The 25,875-nt window shown below is 36.6% G+C and overlaps 1 protein-coding gene across 15 annotated transcripts in view; it reads right to left on the bottom strand.

Moving 5' to 3' along the window:
- The window catches only part of SBF2 (SET binding factor 2), a 468,341-nt gene that overhangs the window by 69,806 nt on the left and 372,660 nt on the right, over positions 1–25,875 (bottom strand). For 13 of the 15 annotated variants that reach the window (XM_082341354.1, XM_082341351.1, XM_082341368.1 and 10 more), the window contains 3 exons: positions 5,514–5,684; positions 2,534–2,796; positions 729–901 (listed from right to left, as the gene is read on the bottom strand). In XM_082341354.1, coding sequence (XP_082197480.1) covers positions 729–901; positions 2,534–2,796; positions 5,514–5,684 — 607 coding nt within the window. The other 2 variants (XM_082341359.1, XM_082341355.1) reach the window with 2 other exon arrangements.

Genomic DNA, 25,875 nt, shown 5'->3' with positions numbered 1-25,875 from the left:
TCAAAAAGTTAAACACAGAATTACCATATGACTCAGTAATTCCATTCCGAGGTATATACCCAAAAGAACTGAAAATAAGACTCAGATACTTGTACATGAATATTCATAGTGGCACTGTTCACGACAGCCAGAAGGTCAAAACAATCCAAGTGTCCATCAACAGATGAATGGATAAATAAAGTGTGGTATAACCATACAATTAGAGTATTATTCAGTCATAAAAGGAAATGAAGTTACAATACCTGCTACAACTGGATAAACCTTGAAAACATGCTCAATGAAATAAACCAGACACAAAAGGACAAGTATTATATGATTTCACTTATATGCAGTATCTAGAACAGGCAAATTCATAGAGATAGAAAGTAGATTAGAGGTAACCGGGGCTAGAGGGTGGAGAATGGGGAGCTGTTGCTTAATGGGTACAGAGTGTCTGTTTGGGGTGATGAAAAAGTTTTGGTAATAGACAGGTGGTGACAGTTGTACAACATTGTGAATATAATTAATGCCACTGAATTTTACACTTAAAAAAGTTTAAAATGGCAAATTTTATGATATATTTTACTATAATTTAAAACTATTGAAAAAAACTAATCGAAACAAAAATAAATAGCATGGCTAAACTGCATGGAAGCCAAGTATTATGCTGGAGAAAATAGACCCATACGAATAATTCTTATTCAGTTATCTCTAATATTCTGGTTCTTTAATATCTGCAAAGTAATTACCTGGTATCATGCAATGCAGGCTCTTGATGTGATCCTGAGTAACTCCACTCTCTGTACAAACTTTGTCAATAAATCGGGTAATAAAACGCACAACAGAATTGGCAATGTCATTATTCTCTGAATCTTCAAACCCACTTTCTGTATCATAGCTCTCAGCTACACTTCCTGCAATACTAAGAAAGTCCAGGAAAGAAATCATGGTCAGTAAAACAAATGACTACTATATCACAGTGATCTTCCATAGCAATTTAAACTTGCTCAAAGGGATGTATACTCAAGTAGAAACCTCACTTAACTCCATGGCTTCTCTATAAGTGATGGTGGTGAAACATGATGTTCTGTTTGCCTACATTTGGAAGCTATTGTCAGGCATTGTTCTTTGGATCCAGATTTGTTTTTGTAAGGAATACCTTCTGTCATTTTTCTAAGAGGAACTCACGAACCACGGAAAATAAAACAAAAAGAGACTTTAAATTTTATCTGATACTTGAACCTTCTAAAAAAACTTGTCCTTCCAAATTAATTGCCACATGGAGCCAGACAAAGTAATATGGCTATCTTTGGCCTTTGGCAACCGGGCGACATGTCCCTGGTAGGCAAAGTAAAAGAACTTTTCTCAGCAAGTAGCGTATTTTTCCAAATGGAAGAACAAAATTGTCCTATGAACCCTTCTCTTGCCAATATTTTTCTTTCTGTCAGTGAATCACAACCATTTTGGTCACTTTGAAGCCATCATTTGTCTGTAGGTGATAAAAATCATGTAAAAGAAGGGAATAAATTTGAAATGGAGCAGATGTGAAAGTGTAATACCTGCCCGTGCTGCTTTTTTTTTTTTTTTTTAAATTCAATAAATACTCCTGCCTCCTATGACTTCTTTTAGACTGATAGTCATGGAAAAGACTCACGGTCAATTCTAAACTACTCACTTCTCTTTCTTCCAAATCCAACCACATTAGCTGAATCAGTGTTAGAAGTAAAGCAAACCAGTGAATTTGGCCATCACACCATCCCAAAGCATTAACGAACTTAGGTGCCTTAGCCACTCACTATGTAAATCAGATTGTAGAAAATGTCATGAAAGAAAAAAAAGGTATGAGCAAGTGATAGATGTGTTACTTAAGACAGGGAAGTCAGGAAGGCCTCTCTGGGTGGGTGACATTAGAGCAGAGAACTAAATGAAGTGAGGGGGTGATTCTTATGCCTATTTCAGGAAGAGTATTCCAGATTGCAGGAACAAGAAGTACAAAGGCCCTGAGGCAGTATCATGCCTCGAATGTTGAACAGGGATACCAGTTTCGTTGATAGAAGAGTGATAGGAAATAAGGTCTGAGCAATAGCCAGGGGCCAGATCCTGTTAGGCCTTATGGTTTTATTCTCAGTGGTATGGGAAGTAGTAGGGTTAAGAGCAAGGAATGGTTGAGGACATGATTATAGGCAAATGCAATGGATAAACTGAGGAAAAGGAGGGCCAAGAAACAAGTAATCACTTTGACAAGAAGGAGTTCATTAGTAATTTTCCAGAGTGCTTTCTGTAAATTGCTGTGGTGGAAAGTAACTGAAGGGCTGGATCAGTAGTGGTTGAGACATTTGAAAAATCAGAGGTCATAAAAGAGAAGAGAGTATGGGAGATGATTAACAATAGTTGGATGTATGAAAGTCTTTTAATAGAGAAAAGCTGAGCAAGTCTGAAGATGAGGAAAATGGTTAATTTTTGAAATATGTATAGCAATATTTACCCGAAATACTTTATATTCTGTGCTAAGCCAAGAAGAATAGGAGGGTCTCTGTGTGTCCACATTTGGTACCTGTTTGTGACAATGCTGTTGCTCCCACTTTCCCAGTCTCCTGGTGCTGACGTTCTTAGGAGCTTGTTTTTACTTGTATCTAGTGGAACTAGCAGATTGACCATGAGGTTTGCAAAGTGAATGGCCTGACTGAAGACAGTACTTTCCTCACGTTGCACCAGCTCCTGCTGAGCTGATTTGCTCAGAGTAGGCCAAAGGCGTAGCTGCTCGGCTGCCAGGTCCATTGCTGTCTTCTCCTGATATTGGTCATCAGGCAGTTTACCCTAAAAACCAAAGCAAAAATATCCAAATCTGGGACTTCCCTGGTGGTGCAGTGGTTGAGAGTCCGTCTGCCAATGCAGGGGACACGGGTTCGATCCCTGGTCCGGGAGGATCCCACATGTTGCAGAGCAACTGAGCCCGTGTGCCACAACTACTGAGTCTCTGCTCTGGAGCCCGTGAGCCACAACTACTGAGCCTGCATGCTGCAACTACTGAAGCCCATGCTCCCTAGAGCCTGTGTTCCGCAACTGCTGAGCCCACGTGCTGCAACTACTGAAGCCCTCGCACCTAGAGCCCGTGCTCCGCAACAAAAGAAGCCACCGCAAATGAGAAGCCTGTGCGCTGCAACGGAGAGTGGCCCCCGCTCGCCGCAACTAGAGGAAGCCTGTCTGCAGCAACGAAGACCCAACGTAGCCAAAATTTAAAAAAAATAATAAAAATTAAAAAAAATCCAAATCTATCACTTCACATGAGCTTCAAAAAACATGGAAGATGTTCTAATAATTCATCTATCAAATACCTATGTCAGTAAAAATGAAAATATATAAACAAAATATAACAACAACAACATGAAACCTAGTCTTTTTTTCTGAGCTCCAACAGGCCTTGAATGGAACCACATGACAAACCCAAGGAAGCAGCAGCAAAACAAAGATGAACACACTTCTCATTGCTAACATTTCACTGCACTGATTTATCTCTATGGCTCTATCCCCTTCAAGTTGCCAGTTATAACAAATTGTTGACCTGAAGTACCTATTAATGCTCAGGTCAAATGTGCCAGTAGTATTTTCTAATACTCTGCTATGTTTCTTTTCTTCTGCTCTTTGGAGAAGAAGATAGAATGACCAAAGTCACAAAAAAATAGAGCTAGGTTTCTTTGTAAATATGGGAATCAAACATTATCACCACATGGGTATATAGGTGTCCATGGGATTTTTAAGAGGGGTTTCCTATAGGCTGAAGAGTTAAACAACAGCAGTAACCCACATCTGCACAGCACTTTACAGCTTATGAAGAGCTGGTATATCTATAGTCTCACTCATACCTAAACTGGGGCTCAGAGACAGACTTTTATAGAATAGAGGACACAGAAGCAGTGACATGTATTTGCTCTATGAACGTTTTTGAGATATACCAATGTTAGCACCACATCTTCTTTAAAAATTATCAGAAGCACCCCACCAGGCCAATTATTTCTAGAATACGATTTCGAGCTAATACTCTTTGGATCTGCTACAAGTTACCCCTTTTCCAAGTGCATCTGGTGTTTTGAAAGAAAAATCAGAGTTTTAAATTAAGAGAAAACAATTAAAGCTAACTGTACAACAATAATTTGAAATATCAGATAGATGTCATATAGTGCTATTTGTTATTAAAGTTTCTGTTCTTATCATACTCAATAATAGATCAATAATATGTTTAAAATTACTTGAGGTCATAGAAATATGTGAATACTAGGTAGTTTCAGTTAGCTATCGAGGTTCATTTATCTCACATAATATAAGGCAAATTTAAAATGGAGGAAAGGATCAGCAGCAATGTATTAGCCCAGCAAATAGGATTAAAAATTACTCTTCAGGGGCTTCCCTGGTGGCGCAGTGGTTGAGAATCTGCCTGCCAATGCAGGGGACACAGGTTCGAGCCCTGGTCTGGGAAGATCCCACATGCCGCGGAGCAACTGGGCCCGTGAGCCACAACTACTGAGCCTGCGCGTCTGGAGCCTGTGCTCCGCAACAAGAGAGGCCGCGATAGTGAGAGGCCCGTGCACCGCGATGAAGAGTGGCCCCCGCTTGCCACAACTAGAGAAAGCCCTCGCATAGAAACGAAGACCCAACACAGCCAAAAATAAATAAATAAATAAAATTTAAAAAAAAATTACTCTTCAATTATACTTCAATAAAAAAATAAATTAAAAAAACTAAAAAAAAACAAACAAACTACTCTTCAAGTGAATCAACACTGATAATCAGCCCTTAGTGCTGCTTTAAGTTCAATTAATGAGGACAGTAATTTCTAACAGTTATTATTTAGTATGTGCCAGGAACTCTTCAATGTCCTTTACTTGTATTAGACATTAAAATCTTACAATAATCTTATCTATTGATTTTACCAATGTAGAAATAAGGCACAGAAAGGTAAAGTGAATTGCCCAAGACCAGACAGCTAGTGTATAACATTTCAAAATTTCAGAAAAATTTAAACTGCTCTTTCAAATTAAAACCAATTTTCTTTATTTTAAACTATTTTCTTGATAGTTTCCTTAAATTTATTTTATGGTGATAAAAATATATGGAAACATATAGAATACTCCTAAAAGAAGACCTAGATTTATTGCTGGCATACTTTTGAGCATTTATTTTAGAGTCAACTGACTTTAATTTGACATTTCTTCAAGAAGTTAATTGCATAAAGACATCTGCCTAGGTATTTTAGGTTTATTCTTTCTGTTCAACTTCCTATAATTGTTTCCAGGGAATTCTTATTTATTAAAATACAATAAAACAATTCTAGTGCTACAGAACTGTAGTAAGAAGTTATTATGGAAAAAAATGTCAGAAATCAACAGGAGAAAGATGCTCACCAGAGGGCTTCCTAAAGTAAACCCCAAATACACTGATAGGAAGTGGCTAGATTTCCTTTGGCCCTGGGAATACCTGAGTAAGCTTTCCTTGAAGGCAGGACCCCAGCCCCACACAAGTACCTTTCTTTATCTTACCTTTTGCTTCAGATGTGGGGCATGATTGTCTTCCTTGGCTGAGAGATACAGGGATCGAACCTGTTCCTGCACCGCATTGTAAAAGGTTGTCTCCCAAAATTGCTGATTCGTCCAAATGGGGTGGTCCTGTACACAGGTGTAAGCAAACTGGCTGACTCCAGGGGCCAGTTTCTGTGAGAACACACAATATACATCACCATGGGGCTGACAGAGTCATGACAGTTCAGAAGGTTACAGGGGCCACAGATAATCATGAATGTGATAAAAGGATTAATCTAAACAATATCTTATGGCAGTACAAGCTTAGCAATCAGCAACTTACATATTTTTAACTGGCAACTTTGGGCTTGCTATCAAATCCTTCAGGGTCTCTGTCACTTTATCTATTAAAATGGATATTTTAGCAACAGCTAAAAATCAAAGGAATTATATGAATTAGAGAATATATGAAAAGTACCTAAACACTGTACTGTGTGCATACAGCAAGCACTGTAGAGTTGGTAGCTCTTATTACAATTAGGACATATAATAAAATTCATGACAACCTAAATATAAAACTCCAGATAATTCAAAATTTCTTCTACTTGGTAGTAGAGTACATTTTGGTGGGGTTAGGGGGACACTAATTGAAATGCGAGTGAGCCTACAGCTTCGCCTTGCACACAGAATGAGGGCATATCATGAATTTGGGACTCAAGAGGAATTGCACCCTCCCTCCTGCTCACTCCAGCCATTTACCTCCCTACCGAGGCTGCTGTCTGGCTCACATAATCCATAGATGACTGTCCCGGGCTTCTGGGGCATTTTCTGGTAACCAAGTCTGGGTGTGGGAAGGTAATCTCAAACCAAACCTTCCTTTCCAGAACTTCCTGCTGGGCTTCTAAGTAAGAGTAAACCCTACTCTGTGATTAACAGAGGGAAAGAAAACTAACTCTGCAGTCACTTGAGGATCTTCATAAATATTTATGCATCTCATTTATACTAAAAATCTTGTAAGATGCACATTATTATTGCCAATTTAAAGAAGAAAAAACAGAAATTCAAGGTTTAAGTGATTGCCCAAGGCCGTAGAGCAATTACATAAGTGGCGGAACTAGGTTTCAAGCACAAAGTTTGTTTCCAAAGTTCCTGCTCTTTTTACTATAGCAAATTATCTTGCAAAGAAACTGAAAGCGAATCATAAATAAATTAAGTACTGTTTAGCACAACTATCTGTTTTTTTCCTTTACTTTAGGATTTTGTTTCCCAAAGTAATATTCTGCCTTGAAACTTCTGATATGATTTTAATTAATGCTGCGTTTTAAATTTTACAGACAACTTACAATTGCCAAACTTCAGTAAATGATTTGAGTCACCTTTCCATAGCTGTTGCTTTCACCTCTAAAAGTTAAAGATGTTTCAAAAAATTTTAAATCTATTATTTCTCAGCAAATACCTGATAATACTTTCAATAGACAGATAATTTTTCTTCTGTTTTATTCTTTAGAATTGAGTTAATTTGTTTTCTATCAGTAGAGCTAAAGTTTTTGATAATGTAAGTTTTATTTTGAAGTAATTTAATAAGCGAATTCTCTTCTAAAATGTTGGACACTGAAGATCACTATTAAGGTTATATACATAACAGTTATGTAGCAAAAAGTTGGTTCATTTCTTAGGGATGCATAACAAATGTATAAGATTTCTGGTAAAAATTATATGCTCAGTACATGCTAATTTCCTTCTTGGTTCAGAACAGACTAAACCTACAACTGGAATAGGCACCATGTATACCATGAAATTTAGTACTTATATAGTTGGAAGTGGGGTGGCTGTGATTTTGCCTAGTAGAGTCTGTGTACTTCTGCATCCCATATGTAAGTCCCTTTCAAGATAGGCCTATGCACTGCTGTTGGGATGATCGTCCATAACTCTTTTAGGGGCTATAAGCTGGAACTGACCATGAAGCAAGTATCAGGAGATCCCCAAGGGGAAGCTGTGCAAAGACTGCTCATTTAAGACACAGCTACTCTCTACCTATGGGAATCAAGGACAAAATGTGTGTGGTTCTGTGAGCCACAGATACTGTGAGTCACATACTCCTTCTATACTCTGCTTGAGGACACTTGGGATGTGGGTTGAACTTTTTTTTTTTTTTTTGCCCCAACCACTCTAAGAAATAACAATGACCTCAGTGGCAGTGCACAGGCCTATTGTGAAAGAGAGTTTAAAGACATAAAATTTAAACAAGGTAAAAGCATAATTCTCAACTGCCTTTCCCTTGAGTATAGTTAGAGGCAGCACCATTTCTTACAAACACAATGTAACAACAGACTCTAATATTTTGGAGTTCTGAAATTATATTAATATAGATGAGCTCAGAAAAACTGAGCTCTTAACAAATCCTTATCAGTTTCTCACATATAGTCCTTTTAGGATCATCAACAAAACAGAAAGTTATAATTAATTATAAATCTCTTATTACAACTTGACAGAGCGCTATAGGAATCTGAGAGTCTAATGAAGCCCTGCCTTCCTCTTTCAGCAGTTTTCTCACTGATGCTGCATATTCACTTTCCTTGGCACATACCAGTTATTATCTACCTGTTTATTCACAAACTACAAGTGAATATGTAAAAACTTCCCTAAATCTTTTGAACAAAAGTGGACTGAATGTGTTCCAAGGCAGAAAAATGGTGTAACAGTGACAGTGGCCCAAAGGGTCAGAACCCACAGCTTGTTTACTAGGTGAGAATGACAGCAAGGTGAAGGGATTATAGGATAAGCACTTTTTGGTGGCAAGTCAGTCACAAATGGTGATGGCATCTGATACATGCATAAGAAATCATTAATTCCCCAATACTTTAAATATTATTATTTTTCCAAAGATGCAATGTGCTTCCTTTCTTTGTGGTTTCCTGCTATGTCTTCTCAAGTGCAAGCAAGGGGCACTGAGTTCCTTGCTGTTCAGATGGGCAGAGCCACTGCACTGGTGGGTAGGTGTGTTCTTAGGGCCAGCAGAGGGCAGTAGCACCTTATTCTGCCTAGATTCCATCCATATAAGGCTTTTTTTTAATAAGAATTGCAAAAAAGGAGCCATGCATTCTGACTGGGCTAGAAAGTTGGGTGGAAGGTGAATACTGCATGCCCTCACTGTACATTTGAGAGACCCCATAAAGAAAATGGATTTGCCCAAGGTCACACAGCAAGATGGGTAGAAGAATAGGGAAAAGAGACAAAGTTTTCCATTATTCTATGTCATTTCTGTAAGATACAAAAACTAAGATATTTCACAAAACAAAACTATAATTATCTAGAGAAAGATGCAATGATATTGCTTAGCGGTTCAGATTCATTATGTTCTATGATAGTGTTAATAGTAGTTTTAGTAAACAAAGAAAATAAGCACCTGTAGATAAAACTATCTCATGATTCTGATCACTGTTTTGGTTTGGAAAAAAAGACTCTCCCAAGATGGTTTCTCGAATTGGCCCATATGCCAGCTTTATGACATTTTATTTTGTACACAGATGAGACTCAATCCACACTGAAGGTTTGAGGGTGGTGGTGATACTGTTGTCAAATGGCATCTTTTTTTCCTCTTCAATTTTGGCAATAATATTTACTTTACATTTCATAATAACTCTTATGATTTTATCCTAAATAAACAAGTGATATTTTGCCATGCAATTTTATGAGATGTTTAAGAATGCGCTGACTTCCTTATCTAGAAAAAATAGCTCTGAAGGTACTAGATTAAGCAATGCAATTCATTTGCCACAAAGCATTCAAAGGAAACCCAGCATGGGACAAGATATGGAGAATAAACTTCACGGGGCTCATTAACCAGCAGGCCAGATTCAAATCCAAATAAATGGATACAAGTCATCTCAGAGACGAGTTGGTCAAGGGAAGGTTAAGATATCAGTATGAGAGGACTGTCTAAGGACTGTCTGGCTAGATACGTTTGCTCTCCAGGCCCAAGGCTTCAATTAGGGAGTTCAGAGGGAAGCCAGATTTCAGGAGAAAAAGCTCCTGGGAGGAGTGATTCCATAAATATGTCATGTTCTTAAAAAGAATAATTAGAATACAAAGATTCACTGTTTAAATTGCTGGGTATTTCCTATCCAGTTCTGGACACTGGAATACAAGTGTACCCTACTGCACAGTTCAGGGATGGTGCCAGCCAGCCCTTTTATGATTCTATACTGGCCTGTGAAGTCCACATATTAAGTCACTTTAAGAATTAACTTCTGAGTATTTTCTGATGAACTCTGGTGAAATGCTTAGTCTTGAGAGACAAACAAAAGGAAGACAGGAATGGGAAAAACGTGTATTCAAAACCTATATTTATCAACTCTTAACCACATCTTAAACATATTTGCTCTGTGCATTTTTTTTAAACAAAGGACATACAACATTATAGATCTGGTTGACGCCTACTGTGTACCTCTGTTGATCCCATTTCTCTCCTATCCTACAGGCAACAATGATCCTGAATTAGGTATTTTTCATTCCTATTTATGTTTTTATACCTGTTTATATCCATAAAGAATATACAGGATTATATTGCATTTTATTCCTTATTAATGCTTTTCAAAGTATACATCTTATATTTCATTGATTTATGTAATATTTAATTCAACTATATAATTAATTGGGACACAACACCTGGCTCTTTGTAAACAAACAACTCAGAAGGGACAGAAAGAGAGTGGCCTACAACAATGAATACTGTGTTCATTAGTCAGTGGGGTTTACAGAAAGGTGAGTAATCCAATTAGTTAAACGGAGGTAATGTGAGAATCTACCATAGTTTTTCCTGTTCTACTACCTGATACTGAAGAGTGCAAGTAAACGCAAATGCGTAATAGTCTAAACCTCTCCTGGGCTGCTTAGAAGATCCAGGCACAAAATTTCTACACAAGAAGTATATTCATTCACAAGCATTGCCCAGTATTCATTTGATGTGCCAGTGTCAGTAGCTGGAATGACAGGGTTGAAGTCCTTAAACCACGTATCCTTCTAATGATTCTCTGTATGAAGCTGCTTAGTAAATATTGAGAGAAGAGAGGATGAATCAATTTCTTTCCTTTGTGGCCCAGAATTTAGTAGAAATCAAATACTAGCTTGTTGTCAAGTCCTTTGCCTGGGTCTCGTATTCCTAAAAACACAAAACAGGATCTAAATCCCTGCCCCTTTTTGGTAGGTTTTTAAACTTTATATAAATGGTACCATATTGTGTTTTATTCTGCCACTTGGCTTTTCACGTATTATGTTGCTAGACTTATTAAGGTAATAATAATAATAATTATTATTATTATAACTAACTTGTACTGATCTCTCACTATATATATTTGTCTACTTACTTAGTATTTATAGCAATCTTATGATCCACTGAGATAAGTACTATTATTACCCTTGTTTTAAAGGGGAAGAAACTGAGGCACAGAGAAGTTAAGTAATTTGTCCAAGAGAATATTGCCAGGAAATGGTGGAACCAGAGCTGGGATTCAAACCCAGGTAGTTTAGCTAAGAATTTAATTTCTTAATCACAATTTAACTATTGTGTGAAATTCCACTGTATGAATATATAGCATTTCCTTGTTCCTGTTAATGGATATTTGTATTGTTTCTACCTTTTAGCTATTATAAACAATGGTTCATGTCAACTGTCAACTTCGATTATTAGTTTCAGTACTATTTAATAGTTGTTCCTGGAACTACTTGAGAGGAGCCTAAGAAATATTCCCATTGTTATCTGTACCAATAAACATTTTTGGGTTATTGTACATTGGTTATTTTTCTAATGAGAAATTATTTCACACAGACTTTTTACAAATCTACTATTTGAAAAAATTAACAATTCTTTAATATAAAATATCTAGTCAGTGTTTAAATTTTTAATATATCTTATGAATGTTAAAAAGTTTTTCTTTGTTTTTTTCCTTGTTTTTTATTTTTATTCTTTTTTACAATCAGTTTGTTTGACTCAGGAAGGACCCAAATAAGGTCCATATATTACATTAGTTTATATATCTCTGAGGTTGGTTTTAATCTACAGATTTCTCTACCTGTCTGTCTGCCTCTCTTTTTTTCCCCACCACTTGCAATCTATTTTTTGAAGAAACTGGATTATTTGTCCAACAGAACTTCCATCCGTCTGGTGGTTGCTGACTACATCCCAATGGTCTCATGTGACATATTCTTTTGTCCTCTGCATTTCCTGCAAATTGGTAGTTGGATCTAGAAGCATGATCAGATTCAGGCTTGATTGTTTGGCAAGAATATTTCATGGAGATACTATTGTAAGAGGCAAATCTGGTTGTCTTTCTTTCTGTAATATTAAAGGCCATTGATGGCCAATGCCTAGATTCATTAATCATTAGGAGCAATAAAATACTAATATTTTCATTCTACCATTACTTCCTCACTTATTAGCTAGAATATTTCTATAAAGAAAAACTTCCCCTCATCAACTGTTTGGAGACCCAAACATATAGTGTATATTAGAAAGCAGGATAAAAACATGATTTTACCCCTTCATTTATCAGTTTTAAAAACAATGACTTGGGGACTTCCCTGGTGGTGCAGTGGTTAAGAATACACCTGCCAATGCAGGGGACACGGGTTCGAGCCCTGGTCTGGGAAGATCTCACATGCCACAGAGCAACTAAGCCCGTGTGCCACAACTCCTGAGCCTGTGTTCTAGAGCCCGTGAGTCACAACTACTGAGCCCACATGCTGCAACTACTGAGGCCACGTGCTGCAACTACTGAAGCCTATGCACCTAGAGCCCGTGCTCTGCAACAAGAGAAGCCACCGCAATGAGAAGCCCATGCACCGCAATGAAGAGTAGCCCCCGCTCGCCACAACTAGAGAAAGCCCATGCACAGCAACAAAGACCCAATGCAGCCAAAAATAAATTTAAAAAATTAACAAAAAAACACCAAAAATAAAAAAAGACTTGTTTTTCCAGCATCTATTACAGATGAACAATTACTTTTTCTTTTTTAAATTCATATTTTTACAAACTCACAGATTTTAAAACATATTTGATTTAACTATTCTTAAACCTGTTTAGAAACAAGCCAAAAAAAAATCTATCCATAAGTGTTTACTGGAAACTGTGGACTGATGAACCTAATGATGTTGTTTATAACAGCACTGTAAACCGGGAGGATAAAGGACCTGATTGGGAGAATATAATCAGCAAAAAGACTAGTAGATACATAACAAGGTATTTTCTCTGAGGTGTAACTGCAAAAGGAGCAATAGAATAAAGGCATCAGTGAGTCCTGGCACAGGAAATGGAGGAATTTGGTGAGTCATAGTTCTTACTAGGTGTACTTGCAAATGGCCCAAAAGCTCAACAAAAATGTTTATTATAGCATTATCTTTAATAGCTATACCCTCTCCAAAGTTAGCAATTTTAATGTCTAACTATAGAGATGAAAGGTTAGACAAATGATGGTATATTATTAACACAAAAGAATATTATGCTACCATTAAAGTGGTTAATATGATACTGTGCTTATGAATGAAGTGCTTATGCTATATTTCAGAAAAACAAGTCAATTATGCTATGATTATGTCTGTAAGTACACAAAGACTGGGAGGAAAAAGACAAAATGAAAATGAATTAAAGGTAATGGAATTTTGAACAATTTATTTTCCTTCTTCAAAAATAATTTTAAGAGATTTTAAAATTAAATGTGGCAGATTGAATATTCTTTTGCTCCCTGAACTCCACTGAAATGACAGCAAAAGAAAAACAATTTTTAAATATACAAGAACAAAGAGAATGAGAAAACAGACACCAGATAAATGATGTTAATAAAATTTTAGACGTCATAAAATGGATTTATAAGCAGTAACAAATGTTGAAGATCAGATAAAGCTGAAACCCCCTACTACATAGAGAAGGAAAGCCCTTTTCACACTTTAAAGGAGTAAATTTTACGATATATGAATTATATCTCAATTTAAAAGATGGAAACAACCCAAATGTGTATCAACTGATGAATAAAATGTAGTATATATGTACAATGTAATACGTGCCAGTAAAAAAATATGAGGTACTGATACATGCTATACCATGGATGAACCTTGAAAACATTATGCTAAGTAAAAGAAGCCAGTTATGAAAGATTACATATTGCATGGCTTCATTCACGTGAAATGTCCAGAACAGGCAAATACATAGAGATAGGAAGTAGATTTGTTGTGGCCTAGGGCTCGGGGGATGAGGGGAAATGGGTAGTGACAGCTAATGGGTATGGTGTTTCTTTTTGTAGTAATAAAAATGTTTGAAAATTGCTTATGGTGAAAGGGAATACACTAAAAACCACTGAAATGTATACTTTGAATGGGTGCATTATTATGGCATGTGAATTATATCTCAACAAAACTTTTAAAAAAGGTTGTTATGTATACTTTATTTTATCACCTAAAAAAAAAAAGGTTGCTGACAGGAGAAACTGTGCAAGTACACATGGAAACTATCTGCCTTAGCAACTTCTGGTAAATGTCAAAATGCTCTGAAAGTTTACTTTAAAAAAAAGATGGAAGAATATATAGTATACTGACACTAGTCAAAAGGAAGCTGGTGTGGCTATGTTAATAGAAGATGATTTCAAAGGAAAGAACATTACCACAGATAAAGAAGGTCATTTCATAATGGTAAAGGGTCAATTAATCAAGAAGACATAAAACCCCAGAGTGTTTATGTACAAACAAGAGAGCTTCAAAATACATGAATGAAATCTGATAGAAATGCAAAGAGAAATAAATGCACAATTATAGTTGGAGATTTCAATATCTCTAAGTAATTAATGGAAATGTAAGCAGAAAATCAGCAAGGATATAATAGACTTGAATAACACTATCAACTAACTTAACCTGATAGACGTTGATAGCACAACAGCAAAAAACCCATGCTTTTCAAGTGCATAAAAAACATTTATCAAGAAAACCTGCTCTCTGGGCAATAAGTCTTAATATATTTAAAGGGATTCAAATCATACAAAGTATATTCTCTGACCAAAACGGAATTAAATTAGAAATCAATAGCAGAAAGGTATCTAGAAAAATCTTCAAATATTTGGAAACTAAATAACTCATGGATCAAAGGGGAAATAAAAAAGGAAATTAGAAAATACTTTGTACTAAATGAAAATGAAAACACAACATATCAGAATTTGTGAGATGCCACTAAAGCAATACTTTGGGGGAGATTTATAGCAATAAATGCCTGTATTGGAAAAGAATGGTCTCAAATCAATGACCTTAGCTTGTACTTAGAGAGATTAGAAAAAGAAAAGCAAATTAAAGTCAAAACAGGCAGAAGAAGGGAATTAATAAAGATTAAAGCAGTAATCAATGAAACAGAAAACAGAAAATCGATAAAGAAAACCAATGAAACCAAAAGCTGGTTCTTTGGAAAGATTAATAAAATTGATAAATCTCTAGTCAGACTGCTTAGAAAAAGAAAAAAGATAAAATTACCACTATCAAGAATGAGAAGTAACATTATTAGAAATTCTACAGATATTAAAAGGATCATAAATAGTATGAATAACTTTGTTATTGACAATATTGACAAATTAGATGAAATGGACAAATTCCTTGAAAGATATTTATACAAACTACCAAACCTCAAACAAGAGAAAACAGATAACCTGAATAGGCCCATATCTATTACAGAAATTGAAATTTGAGTAAAAAAATCTTCCCACAAAGAAAACTCTCAACACATGGTTCCACTAGGAATTCTACCAAACTTTTAAGAAAGAACTAATACCGCTTCAACACAAACTCTTCCAAATAATCTAAGAGAAGGGCATAATTCCCAACTCATTCTATGAGGTCAGTGTTATACTAATAACAAAACCAGAAGACATTACAAAAATAAACCAATATGTGTAAATCAACTGTATTTTGATAAAGATTTTATACAAGACTTTCTTTTCTTTTTTTAAAAAATAAATTTATTTATTTTTGGCCGCATTGGGTCTTCATTGCTGTGCGTGGGCTTTCTCTAGTTGCGGCAAGCGGGGGCTACTCTTCATTGCGGTGTGTGGGCTTCTCATTACAGTGGCTTCTCTTGTTGCAGAGCATGGGCTCTAGGCACGCAGGCTTCAGTAGTTGTGGCACACGGGCTCTGTAGTTGTGGCTCGCGGGCTCTAGAGTGCAGGCTCAGTAGCTGTGGCTCAGGGGCTTAGCTGCTCCATGGCATGTGGGATCTTCCCAGATCATGGATCGAACCCATGTCCCCTGCACTGGCAGGCGGATTCTTAACCACTGAGCCACCAGGGAAGTCCCTCGATAAAAATTTTTAAAAAGCCCAATATGCTTCATGAACACAGATGCGAAAATTCTACACAAAATTTTAGCAAATCAAATATAGCATACAGTAAAAGAATAATACATGACCCTTGAACAACACAAGTTTGAACTGCACTTACACATGGATTTTTTTCATTAAATATGTACTACAGTACTACATAATCTGTGGTTGACTGAATTCAAGGATGTGGTACCTTGAATACAGAGGGCCAACTGTAGGGTTATATGTGGATTTTCGACTGTGAGGAGGGTCAGTGCCCCTAAGTCCCACATTGTTCAAGGGTCAACTGTACCTTATGACCAAGTGAGGTTTATCCTAGGAACTCAGGGTGAGTTTAATATTTGAAATCAATCAGTGTAATTCACCATAACAAACTGAGAGAGAAAAACCATATGACTATTAAATGCAGAAAAAGCATATGACGAAATGCCTGATACAAACTCTTAGCATTTAGAAATAAAAGAGAATTTCCTCCATCTGATAAAAGCATCTTATGAAAAACCTACAGCTATACATCATACTTAATGGTGAAAGACTGGATGCTTTTCCCCTAAGATCAGGAAGAGTACAGGCTCAACATTGTACTGCATGTTCTAGCCAGTGAAATAAGGCAAGAAAAACAAATAAAAGGCATCCAGATTAGAAAGGAAGAAGTAAAACTGTCTTTATTGTAGATAACATCATTGTCTTTGCAGAAAATCTGCTAGAATCTACAAAAAAGCTACTTGTTAAATGAGTTAAACAAGGTTGCAGGATACTTGATCAATATACAAAAGTAAATTGTACAGCTGACCCTTGAACATGGGTTTGAATTGTGCGGTTATAGTTACATGTGGAGTTTTTCACTAAATATGTACTACAGTACTACATGATCTGTAGGTGGTTGAATCCGTGAACAGAGAACCATGGATACACAAGGTGGACTGTAAAGTTTTATGTGGATTTTTGACTGCATAAAAGATTGGTGCCCCTAAGCCTCCCGTGTTGTTCAAGGGTCAACTGTATTTCTATGTACTAGCAATGAAAACTGAAACTACAAAACCAAAACCATTTATAATAGCATAAAAAATGAAATATTTTAGGTGTTAAAATATATTTTTTTAAAAAATATTATTTATTTCTGGCTGTGTTGGGTCTTCGTTTCTGTGCGAGGGCTTTCTCCAGTTGTGGCGAGCGGGGGCCACTCTTCATCGCGGTGCACGGGCCTCTCACTATCGCGGCCTCTCTTGTTGCAGAGCACAGGCTCCAGACACGCAGGCTCAGTGATTGTGGCTCACGGGCCTAGTTGCTCCGCGGCATGTGGGATCTTCCCAGACCAGGGCTCGAACCCGTGTCCCCTGCATTGGCAGGCAGATTCTCAACCACTGCACCACCAGGGAAGTCCCCTGTTAAAATATTTTAACACCTAAAATATTTTAGGGGTTAAATAAACCTGACAAAATGTGTTAAAACCTGGACACTGAAAACTATAAAAGCTGAGAGACCTAAATAAATAATAAAGACCTAAATAAATAGAGAGATTGATCTCATTCATCAATTGGAAGATTCAATATTGTTGAAATGTTAGTTCCTCTAAATTTATCTAAAGATTCAATGTAATCCCAAACCAAATCCCAGAAGGCTTTTTCCTTTATAGAGATGGGAAAACATTCTAAAATTCATATGGAAATTCAAAGGTCCTAGAATAGCCAAAATAACTCTGAAAAAGAAGAACAAAATTGGAGGACAAACACTATTTGATTTTTAAACTTTTATTATAAAGTTATGATATTCAAGACTGATGTTAAGGTAAATATATAGATGAAAGGAACAAAATATACAGAAACAGACCCCCCATATATATAGAGAAGTGATTTTTGACAAAGGTGTAAGGCAATTAAGTAGAGAAAGGATAATCTTTGCAACAAATGGTGTCAGAGCAATTGAATCTTTGATCATATCTAGTACCATATAAAAATATTAACTCAAAAGGAATCATAGACTTAAACGTAAAACCTAATACTCTAAAGCTTCTAGGAATATTTGCAAATCATAAATTTGCTAAGGAGTTATATCCAGAATATGCAAAGAATTCTCAAAACTCAACAGTAAGAAAACAAACAATTCAGTTTTAAAAGATGGGCAAAATACCTGAATAGACACTTTACCAAATATGATACACAGAAAGCAAATTAGCACATGAAAAGACTCTCAACATTATCAGTCATTAGGGAAATGTGAATAAAAATCACAATGAGATATCACTACATATCTATAGAATGGCTAAAATTAAAAGCAATGACATTAGTGTGTGAGGAACTGGAACTCTCATTCACTACTGAAAGGAATATAAAATGGTAGCACTTTGGAAAAAAACTTCGGCCATTTCTTAAAAAGTTAAACATACACCTACCATATGATCCAGCCACTCCGTTCTTAGGTATTTACCCAAGAAAAAATGAAATGTATGTCCATACAAAGATCTGTATACAACTATTCACAGTAGCTTTATTTGTAATGGATAAAATCTGGAAACAACAAATGTTCACCAAAAGGTTAACTGTGGGGTTTTTTTTTTACAATGGAATACTACTCAGCAATAAAAAGGAATAAACTAAAACAACATAGATGAATCTCAAAATAATTATGCTGAAGAAATCAGACAAAAAAGATCATATACTGTATAACTACATTTATATATAAAACCATAGAGTATGCTAACTACATGCAAATTCTGTAGTGACAGAAATTAGATCAGTAGTTTCCTGGGGATGGGGGTGAAGGTTAGATGAGATGAAGAGATTACAATGAAACATGAGGAAACTTTTGGGGTAATGGGTATGTTCACTATATTGATTGTGGTGATGGTTCCATGGGGGAATGTGTATGTGTATGTATATACACACACACATACATATATATATGTCAAAACTTATCAAATCAAATTGTACAGTTTAACTATGTAAGTTTATGTGTCAGTTATACCTTAATAAAGCTACTAAGGGCTTCCCTGGTGGTGCAGTGCTTAAGAATCTGCCTGCCAATGCAGGGGACACGGGTTCGAGCCCTGGTCCGGGAAGATCCCACATGACGTGGAGCAACTAAGCCCGTGCGCCACAACTAGTGAGCCTGCGCTCTAGAGACCGCGTGCCACAACTACTGAAGCCCGCGTGCCTAGAGACTGTGCTCGGCAACAAGAGAAGCCACCGCAATGAGAAGCCTGTGCACCGCAACCAAGAGTAACCCCCACTCGCCACAACTAGAGAAAGCCCGCATGCAGCAACGAAGACCCAACGCAGCCAAAAATAAATAAATAAAGTAAATTTACTTTTTAAAAAAAGTACTAAAAAAACTTAGTAAATGTACACATAAGTTTGTATGTAAATTTTACCTCAAAAGAAGAAAATGCAAACTCTAATTACAATTCTCACTACAAAACGACATGTGTGTTGAAGTACTGGAATTATATGTTGACTATAATTTGCTTTAAAATACATAAAAAATAAGATGGATTGATGGATGGATAGATATGTATAAAGAAAGGATAGAAAAAATGTTAATACTAGACTCTAGATGGTAGGTTTATGGATGTCTACTGTAAATTAAAAAATTTTTTCTCTCTGTTTGAAAAATTTCATAATAAAATATTGAAAAAAAATAGAGTACTAGTCTAGGCATTAGTATCCGACTAGTAGGAGTTCGAGAAAGAAAAGCAGGAAAAACAGATGATTAAATAAATGAATAAATAAATAAATCGAAGGGCATGGATTTTCAAATTGAAAGAGCCATCTCATGTCTGGCAAACTGAATGAAAAAAGAACCACATTAAAGTATATCATTAGGGACACTTAATCCTTAAAAGAGAATCCTATAAAAGAGCACAAGGAAAAAATGGGTTACACAAAGGATTAGAAATCACTACGGCATCAGACTTTTTGCCAGGTGGGGTGGTATTTGTGTGGAATGGAAGGAGGGAGGGAATTTATAAGTAAGAATATGTAGAGGTGGTATGGTGGTGAAAGTAAGAGATCTAAATTTTCATATTCCAAGTCAACTGATTACGTCTAACATTGTAAAATTAAGAGTAGCAATTAAAAGCATGTTAGAAACACTAAGCCAAATACCAAAAGAAACATCTGAACAACTGAACATGATTGTCTCTGGAAAGCAGATCTTGGAAGTAAGGCAGAGACCTTTGTTTTTTGTTATAAACCATGTAATCTTTATATTTCTGACTTATATACATATATTACTTTGAAAGGTCTTAAATTAGAAAACACTTTAAAATGCAATTATTATATGTGGAATAAAGTTAAACAGAAAATAATTTTTATTAGTTGCTTCTCAGAGAATATTCTTTTGAAATCTGTTTTTACAAATATGTAAATTGAGACACGGAAAAGAAATATGTTTAGACTAAGCTAGTGGATGGGTCAACTTCTATTAAAATGACCTAGAAGCAAGTGTTAAAGTTCTTTCATTATCTTAGAATTTTGTTCTTTCAAAATATGTGGGCCCTTGAGTGGTCTGGAAATAAATCTCTATTATGTCATGTAGAGTTTTTACTCTTTAGCAACCACAGGTATAGTATTTATCCCTAGTACTTGCGAGATTTCAGAAAAATGACAAATTCAAACTCCAAACCTTGCAGGGCATGTTTTAGGCTCAGCTAAGATTCGGCAGGTTATTGAAACTTTACCTACAGAATCTCTGTTCCTAGGTAAGAACTGTATTTCAAATAATAAACCCAAAGTTCTAAAAAACTCTGAAATAAAAAGTTTGGCCAATTGTGCTTATTTTACTGTATTTATCAAGGCAGGAAAGTAGTCCAAAATAAGATTTTCAACTATGTGGTTTGAAACGAAATGTTTAAGGTTATTTTTTTAGCCATGCCACATGGCTTGTAGGATCTTAGTTCCCCAACCAGGGATTGAACACGGGCCCTTGGCAGTGAAAGCATGGAGTCCTAACCACTGGAACTCCAGGGAATTCCCCAAAATGTTTACGGTTTTAATCCTAGGTTAATTAGAAAAAAATTAATCAGGATATTGTAAAGTTTTGCTGGATATTAAAATTTTGTGATTTGGCCTCAATCTATTATGCAATCTCTGTCTTAAGGATACATTTCTTTTTATTGAAAATTAATTAATTAATTAATTAATTTTTAATTTTTGGCTGTGTTGGGTCTTCGTTGCTGCGTGTGGGCTTTCTCTGGTTGTGGTGAGCAGGGTCTACTCTTCGTTGTGGTGCGCGGGTTTCTCATTGCAGTGGCTTCTCTTGTTGCAGAGCATGGGCTCTAGGCATGCGGGCTTCAGTAGTTGTGGCATGCGGGCTTCAGTAGTTGTGGCTCGCAGGCTCTAGAGCGCAGGCTCAGTAGTTGTGGCTCACGGGCTTAGTTGCTCCACGGCATGTGGGATCTTCCCAGACCAGGGCTCGAACCTGTGTCCCCTGCATTGGCAGGCGGATTCTTAACCACTGCGCCACCAGGGAAGCCCAAGGATACATTTCTATAAAGATACCCATTAACTGAAATCTAATTTACAAGAGGTCATTCCCTTGACTTATACTGCTCAGAGTAGATGATCTATACTGTTTCTTTCTCTTTGTTCATTAGTATGTACAAGATTCCTCCTGGAGCACAGAGGAATTTGATCTAAGCAAATTGATCTAGAGTGAGAGAATTGACATTTGGAACAATGCAACGGTTTAACAAGTGAGGGTGGAAGAGGCACTGACAACCACTGGTTCCAATGCCCAAGCCCTACTGTCTTGGCAGATTCCAGAGATAGAGTGACAAAGGCAAAGATGCTATACATTTACCCAAAATAGCACGTGTTCTAAAGTAACTCATTCCTCCGCTGATGGAACTGAATATTGTTCCTAGATAAAAATTATAGATTAGCTACTCTAAAAACAGCTTTGGTGACACTAATGATTCTTGGATTTCACTTTATCAGAGATGAAAGGAAAACCACCTTTATAGTGCTTGTAGAGTCTTTTCAGTGACCTGAAGTAATCACTAAAAAGCAATTTTTATAGTGTGTTACACAGGTCTAAAGAGATTTGGATTAGTGTCGTATATAAATATGATGACATTGGATTTGGCAATGATTTCTTAGATATGACATTAAAGGCACAGGTAACAAAAGAAAAAAGACAAGTTGGACTTCATGAAATTAAAAATTTTGTGCATCAAGACACAATCCACAAAGCAAAAAGGCAACCCACACAATGGGAGAAAATATTTGCAAATCAAATATCTGATAAAGGATTAATATCCAAAATATATATAGAACTTCTAAAACTCAACAACAACAACAACAGAACAACTTGATTAAAAATGGGTAAGGGACTGAAATAGACATTTCTCCAAAGAAGATATACAAATGGCCAATATGCACATGAAAAGATGCTTAACATCACTAATTATTAGGGAAATGCAAATCAAAACTACAATGAGATACCACCTTACACCCACTAGGATGGCTACTCAAAAAAAAAAATCAGAAAGTAACACGTGTTGGTGAGGATGTGGAGAAAGGGGAACCCTTGTATACTGTTGGTGGAAATGTAAAATGGTATAACTGCTGTGGGAAACAGTATGATTAATTTCTTAAATAATTAAAAATAGAATTACCATATGATCCAGCAATTCTACTTCAAAAGAACTGAAAGCAGAGCCTTTAAAAGATATCTGTGTAGGTATGTTCATAGCAGCATTATTATTATTCACAATAGTTAAAATGTCAAAGCAACCCAAGTGTCCTTCGACTGATGAATAGATAAGCAAAACATGGTATATACATACAATTATTCAGTCTTAAAAGGGAAATTCTGCAATATGCTATAACATGGATGAACCCTGAGGACATCATGCTAAGTGAAGTAAGCCAGTCACAGAGAGACAAATACTGTATGATCCCACTTATATGATGTACTTAGAGTAGTCAAAATCATAAAGACTGAAAATGAAATGGTGGTTACCAGGGGATAGGGGGAGAAGTGAATGGGGAATGATATTGTTTAATAGGTATGGAGTTTCAGTTTTACAAGACGAAAAGAATTATGGGGATGGATGGTGGTGATAGCTGCACAGCAATGTGAATGTATTTTATGTCACTGAACTGTACACTTAAAAGCAGTGAAGATGGTAAATTTTATGTTATGTGTGTTTTACCACAATAAAAAAAGAAAAAAATGAGCTCCCAATCCTGAAGGGTAGTAGTCATTCACCACAACCTTGGTAATTCAGAAGGTATATTATGAAAGCAAAACTAAGAAAATTATGGTGTACCGTCCGTGCTAATTTCATGTCAGCTTAGCTCTGCCCCAAGGAGGTGGGAAGATTCGATATGGAAAACACTTAGCATAGTACCTGGCACTTAATATGTATTTAGTAAGTAGTACAACTATGCCAAGGTTGTACTAGGTCATGTGCAACATAGTTGCATTAGGCATAGTTGTACTAGGTCATGTGCAACAGCCGAAAGCCCATGTGGGAAGTCATGGATATCTCCAGAAAATATAAGCACCTGCCTCGGTAGAGGAACAGTAAGCAGTTTTAGGGACATACAGAGGCAGCCAGGCAGGCCAGGCACCTAGAAAGCCGGCAACAGTCATCCAGCTCTAGATGTCCTGCATGTAACAGTTCACTACTATAGTAGGATAAAAAAGACAAAGATGTATCCCCTGGAAAAGCACATTTCTTTTCTTATGTGATTAAACTTTAGAATTTAAATCCTCTGATTAAATTTGGATAATGTTATCACTATCTTAGAGACTGTTCTGATAACAAAGAATCTAGAGGGAAAACACAATCAGCAAGCTTTGATTTCAAGTGATTTTTAACTTGAGTTTTATTACCAAGTAAATAATCTTAAGAAAAATGAACTTCTTCCTTATATTATTTTCTACTTCTTACTAGATGAAAGCAGAAATCACAGTACTGTTAGATTACAATTTTGAGGTACATCTTCTCCTTCCTTAGTTTCCATCTACTCAACTTTTCTAGACACACAGACACACACACCGTTAAATTATTTTGTTAGAATTATGAAAAGCAAAGTAAGTCCTGAAAGCATCCTTACAAACAACAAAATCAACATCTTGGGGCCTAAATTTCTGAATTTTATTGAAATTTTGACTCAAAAACTTAAGACTCTTGTCAATGACCAAATAAAGACTCAAATTGTAGGTTGCATCCATAGTACAGTCAATTGCAGGTGAAGTAACTGCAACTGTTTTCTAAGGGTTATATTTTGAAACTGCGGTCTTCAGAGAACAAGTGATGGACAGCCGGTATGAGTCATGAAGCTGGTGCCCACACAAAGTGGAGGCCACAGAGCAGTGAGTACTAGGGCTGGACATTGAAGTGCTTCTGAAGGATAGAATATTCTCAGATGAGTCACCTAAGTTCATTATAAACACAACACCTTTTTGACTTGGATGTGTATCTGATAGAGGCAGACCAACCTATTTTTGAGAAGAAAAACTCAGTATTATAAGTTGACTATATATAGTGGGGGAAAAGGTTATTTCTTGAAAAGAAATATGTCCTTGTTTTTGAGGAAAACAGCTCTTCTTCAATTTCAGTTCTACTGTTCCTTATTTATTTTGGAAAGATTCATTAAAACTGAGCCTCTAGAATGATGAACAAGCTGTTGATCTAGTAGCCATTTCCCAAGAAGAATTATCTACTGAATCATAAAGATCAGGTCAAAGTTACCTAAGTGTTTGCATGGTAAGTCCACAACTATACCCAGAATTCTAAAAAATAAGTAAATAACAGTATTATCTGGCTAAAAATAACTAAGACAGGTCCAGGCTAAGAATAAAATAGCTGTAAAGCTATACTAAACTCTTCTAGGACTGGGGATGGTTTTTAAGCTCCAAGGGATCATTTCCCACTTCTAAGGATTTTAGGAACACCAGAAAATCCACCTCTGCACCCCCAATTCCCAGCTTTTATGTCCATTTATTAATGTCTAGAATTTTACTATCCATGTTTCTTTCTTATAGTTTAAGTTCTAGTTCCTACTAAAAGGCAAATATCCCTGAAGGTTTGGGGATACATTTAGCCAGTTGCCTACCAATGAATACAAAAAAGGCTTTGAGATTAAGTTTCCGTAGCAGGGTAGAAAAAGCAGTCATAAGGAAACTGGAAGTCTGATGCAGGAGAAAATAAGAGGGCCAATGAAGTTGGAAAAGGGCATGGAACAAGGCTGGGGAAATCATCTATCTCCCCAGTTTGCCTGGTCAGTTCTCCCTGGGAGGTCCAGTTTGGGTCCTTGGAATATGCAGAGAAAGGTTCCTAATTCATGGAGAGGTGGGAGGAGTTCAAGTTCAACATACCTAAGTGACAGTAGGTTTTTATGCCTATCATCAAACACTTGCAGAAGTATGCATATCTGCTGGTGTGAGAGCACAAATGTGAAAGTATACAGGCACACACAAACACATAACATGTGTTAAACTTAAATCACTTACTTTTTTTTTTTGAAGTATAGACTCCCTAAGTTAAAAGAAACCTGAGAGACAGTTGAATTTTTTTTCATTGACACATGGGGATGTTAAGACACACAGAAGTAAAGGGACATAATCAAGGTCACACAACTAGTTAGAGCAGTACTGAAACCAGGAAATGATGTTTTAAAAGATACTAAATAATTTGGCCACATCCTCTCTTTCTGGACTTCCTGAGTACTATTCACTTATGTAGATGTCATCCTGCAGGTGAAGGAGCTGAATGCTGTGTGTGCTGAACATATTCTTTGCTTTCCCACTACCATGACATTGGTTAAACTATTTCTGCCACTTGGAATCTCTCCTTCCAATCTCTAATGGTTAAAATCCTGGGCTTCCCTGGTGGCGCAGTGGTTGAGGGGTCTGCCTGCCAGTGCAGGGGACACGGGTTCGAGCCCTGGTCTGGGAGGATTCCACATGCCGCGGAGCAGCTGGGCCCGTGAGCCCCAATTGCTGAGCCTGTGCTCCGCAACGAGAGAGGCCGCGATAGTGAGAGGCCCATGCACCGTGATGAAGAGTGGACCCTGCTTGCCACAA

Source organism: Balaenoptera borealis (genome assembly GCF_965194805.1).
Source record: "Balaenoptera borealis genome assembly, chromosome: 11".
Classification (NCBI taxonomy): Eukaryota; Metazoa; Chordata; class Mammalia; order Artiodactyla; family Balaenopteridae; genus Balaenoptera; species Balaenoptera borealis.
This window is presented reverse-complemented; position numbering and strand designations above follow the sequence as displayed.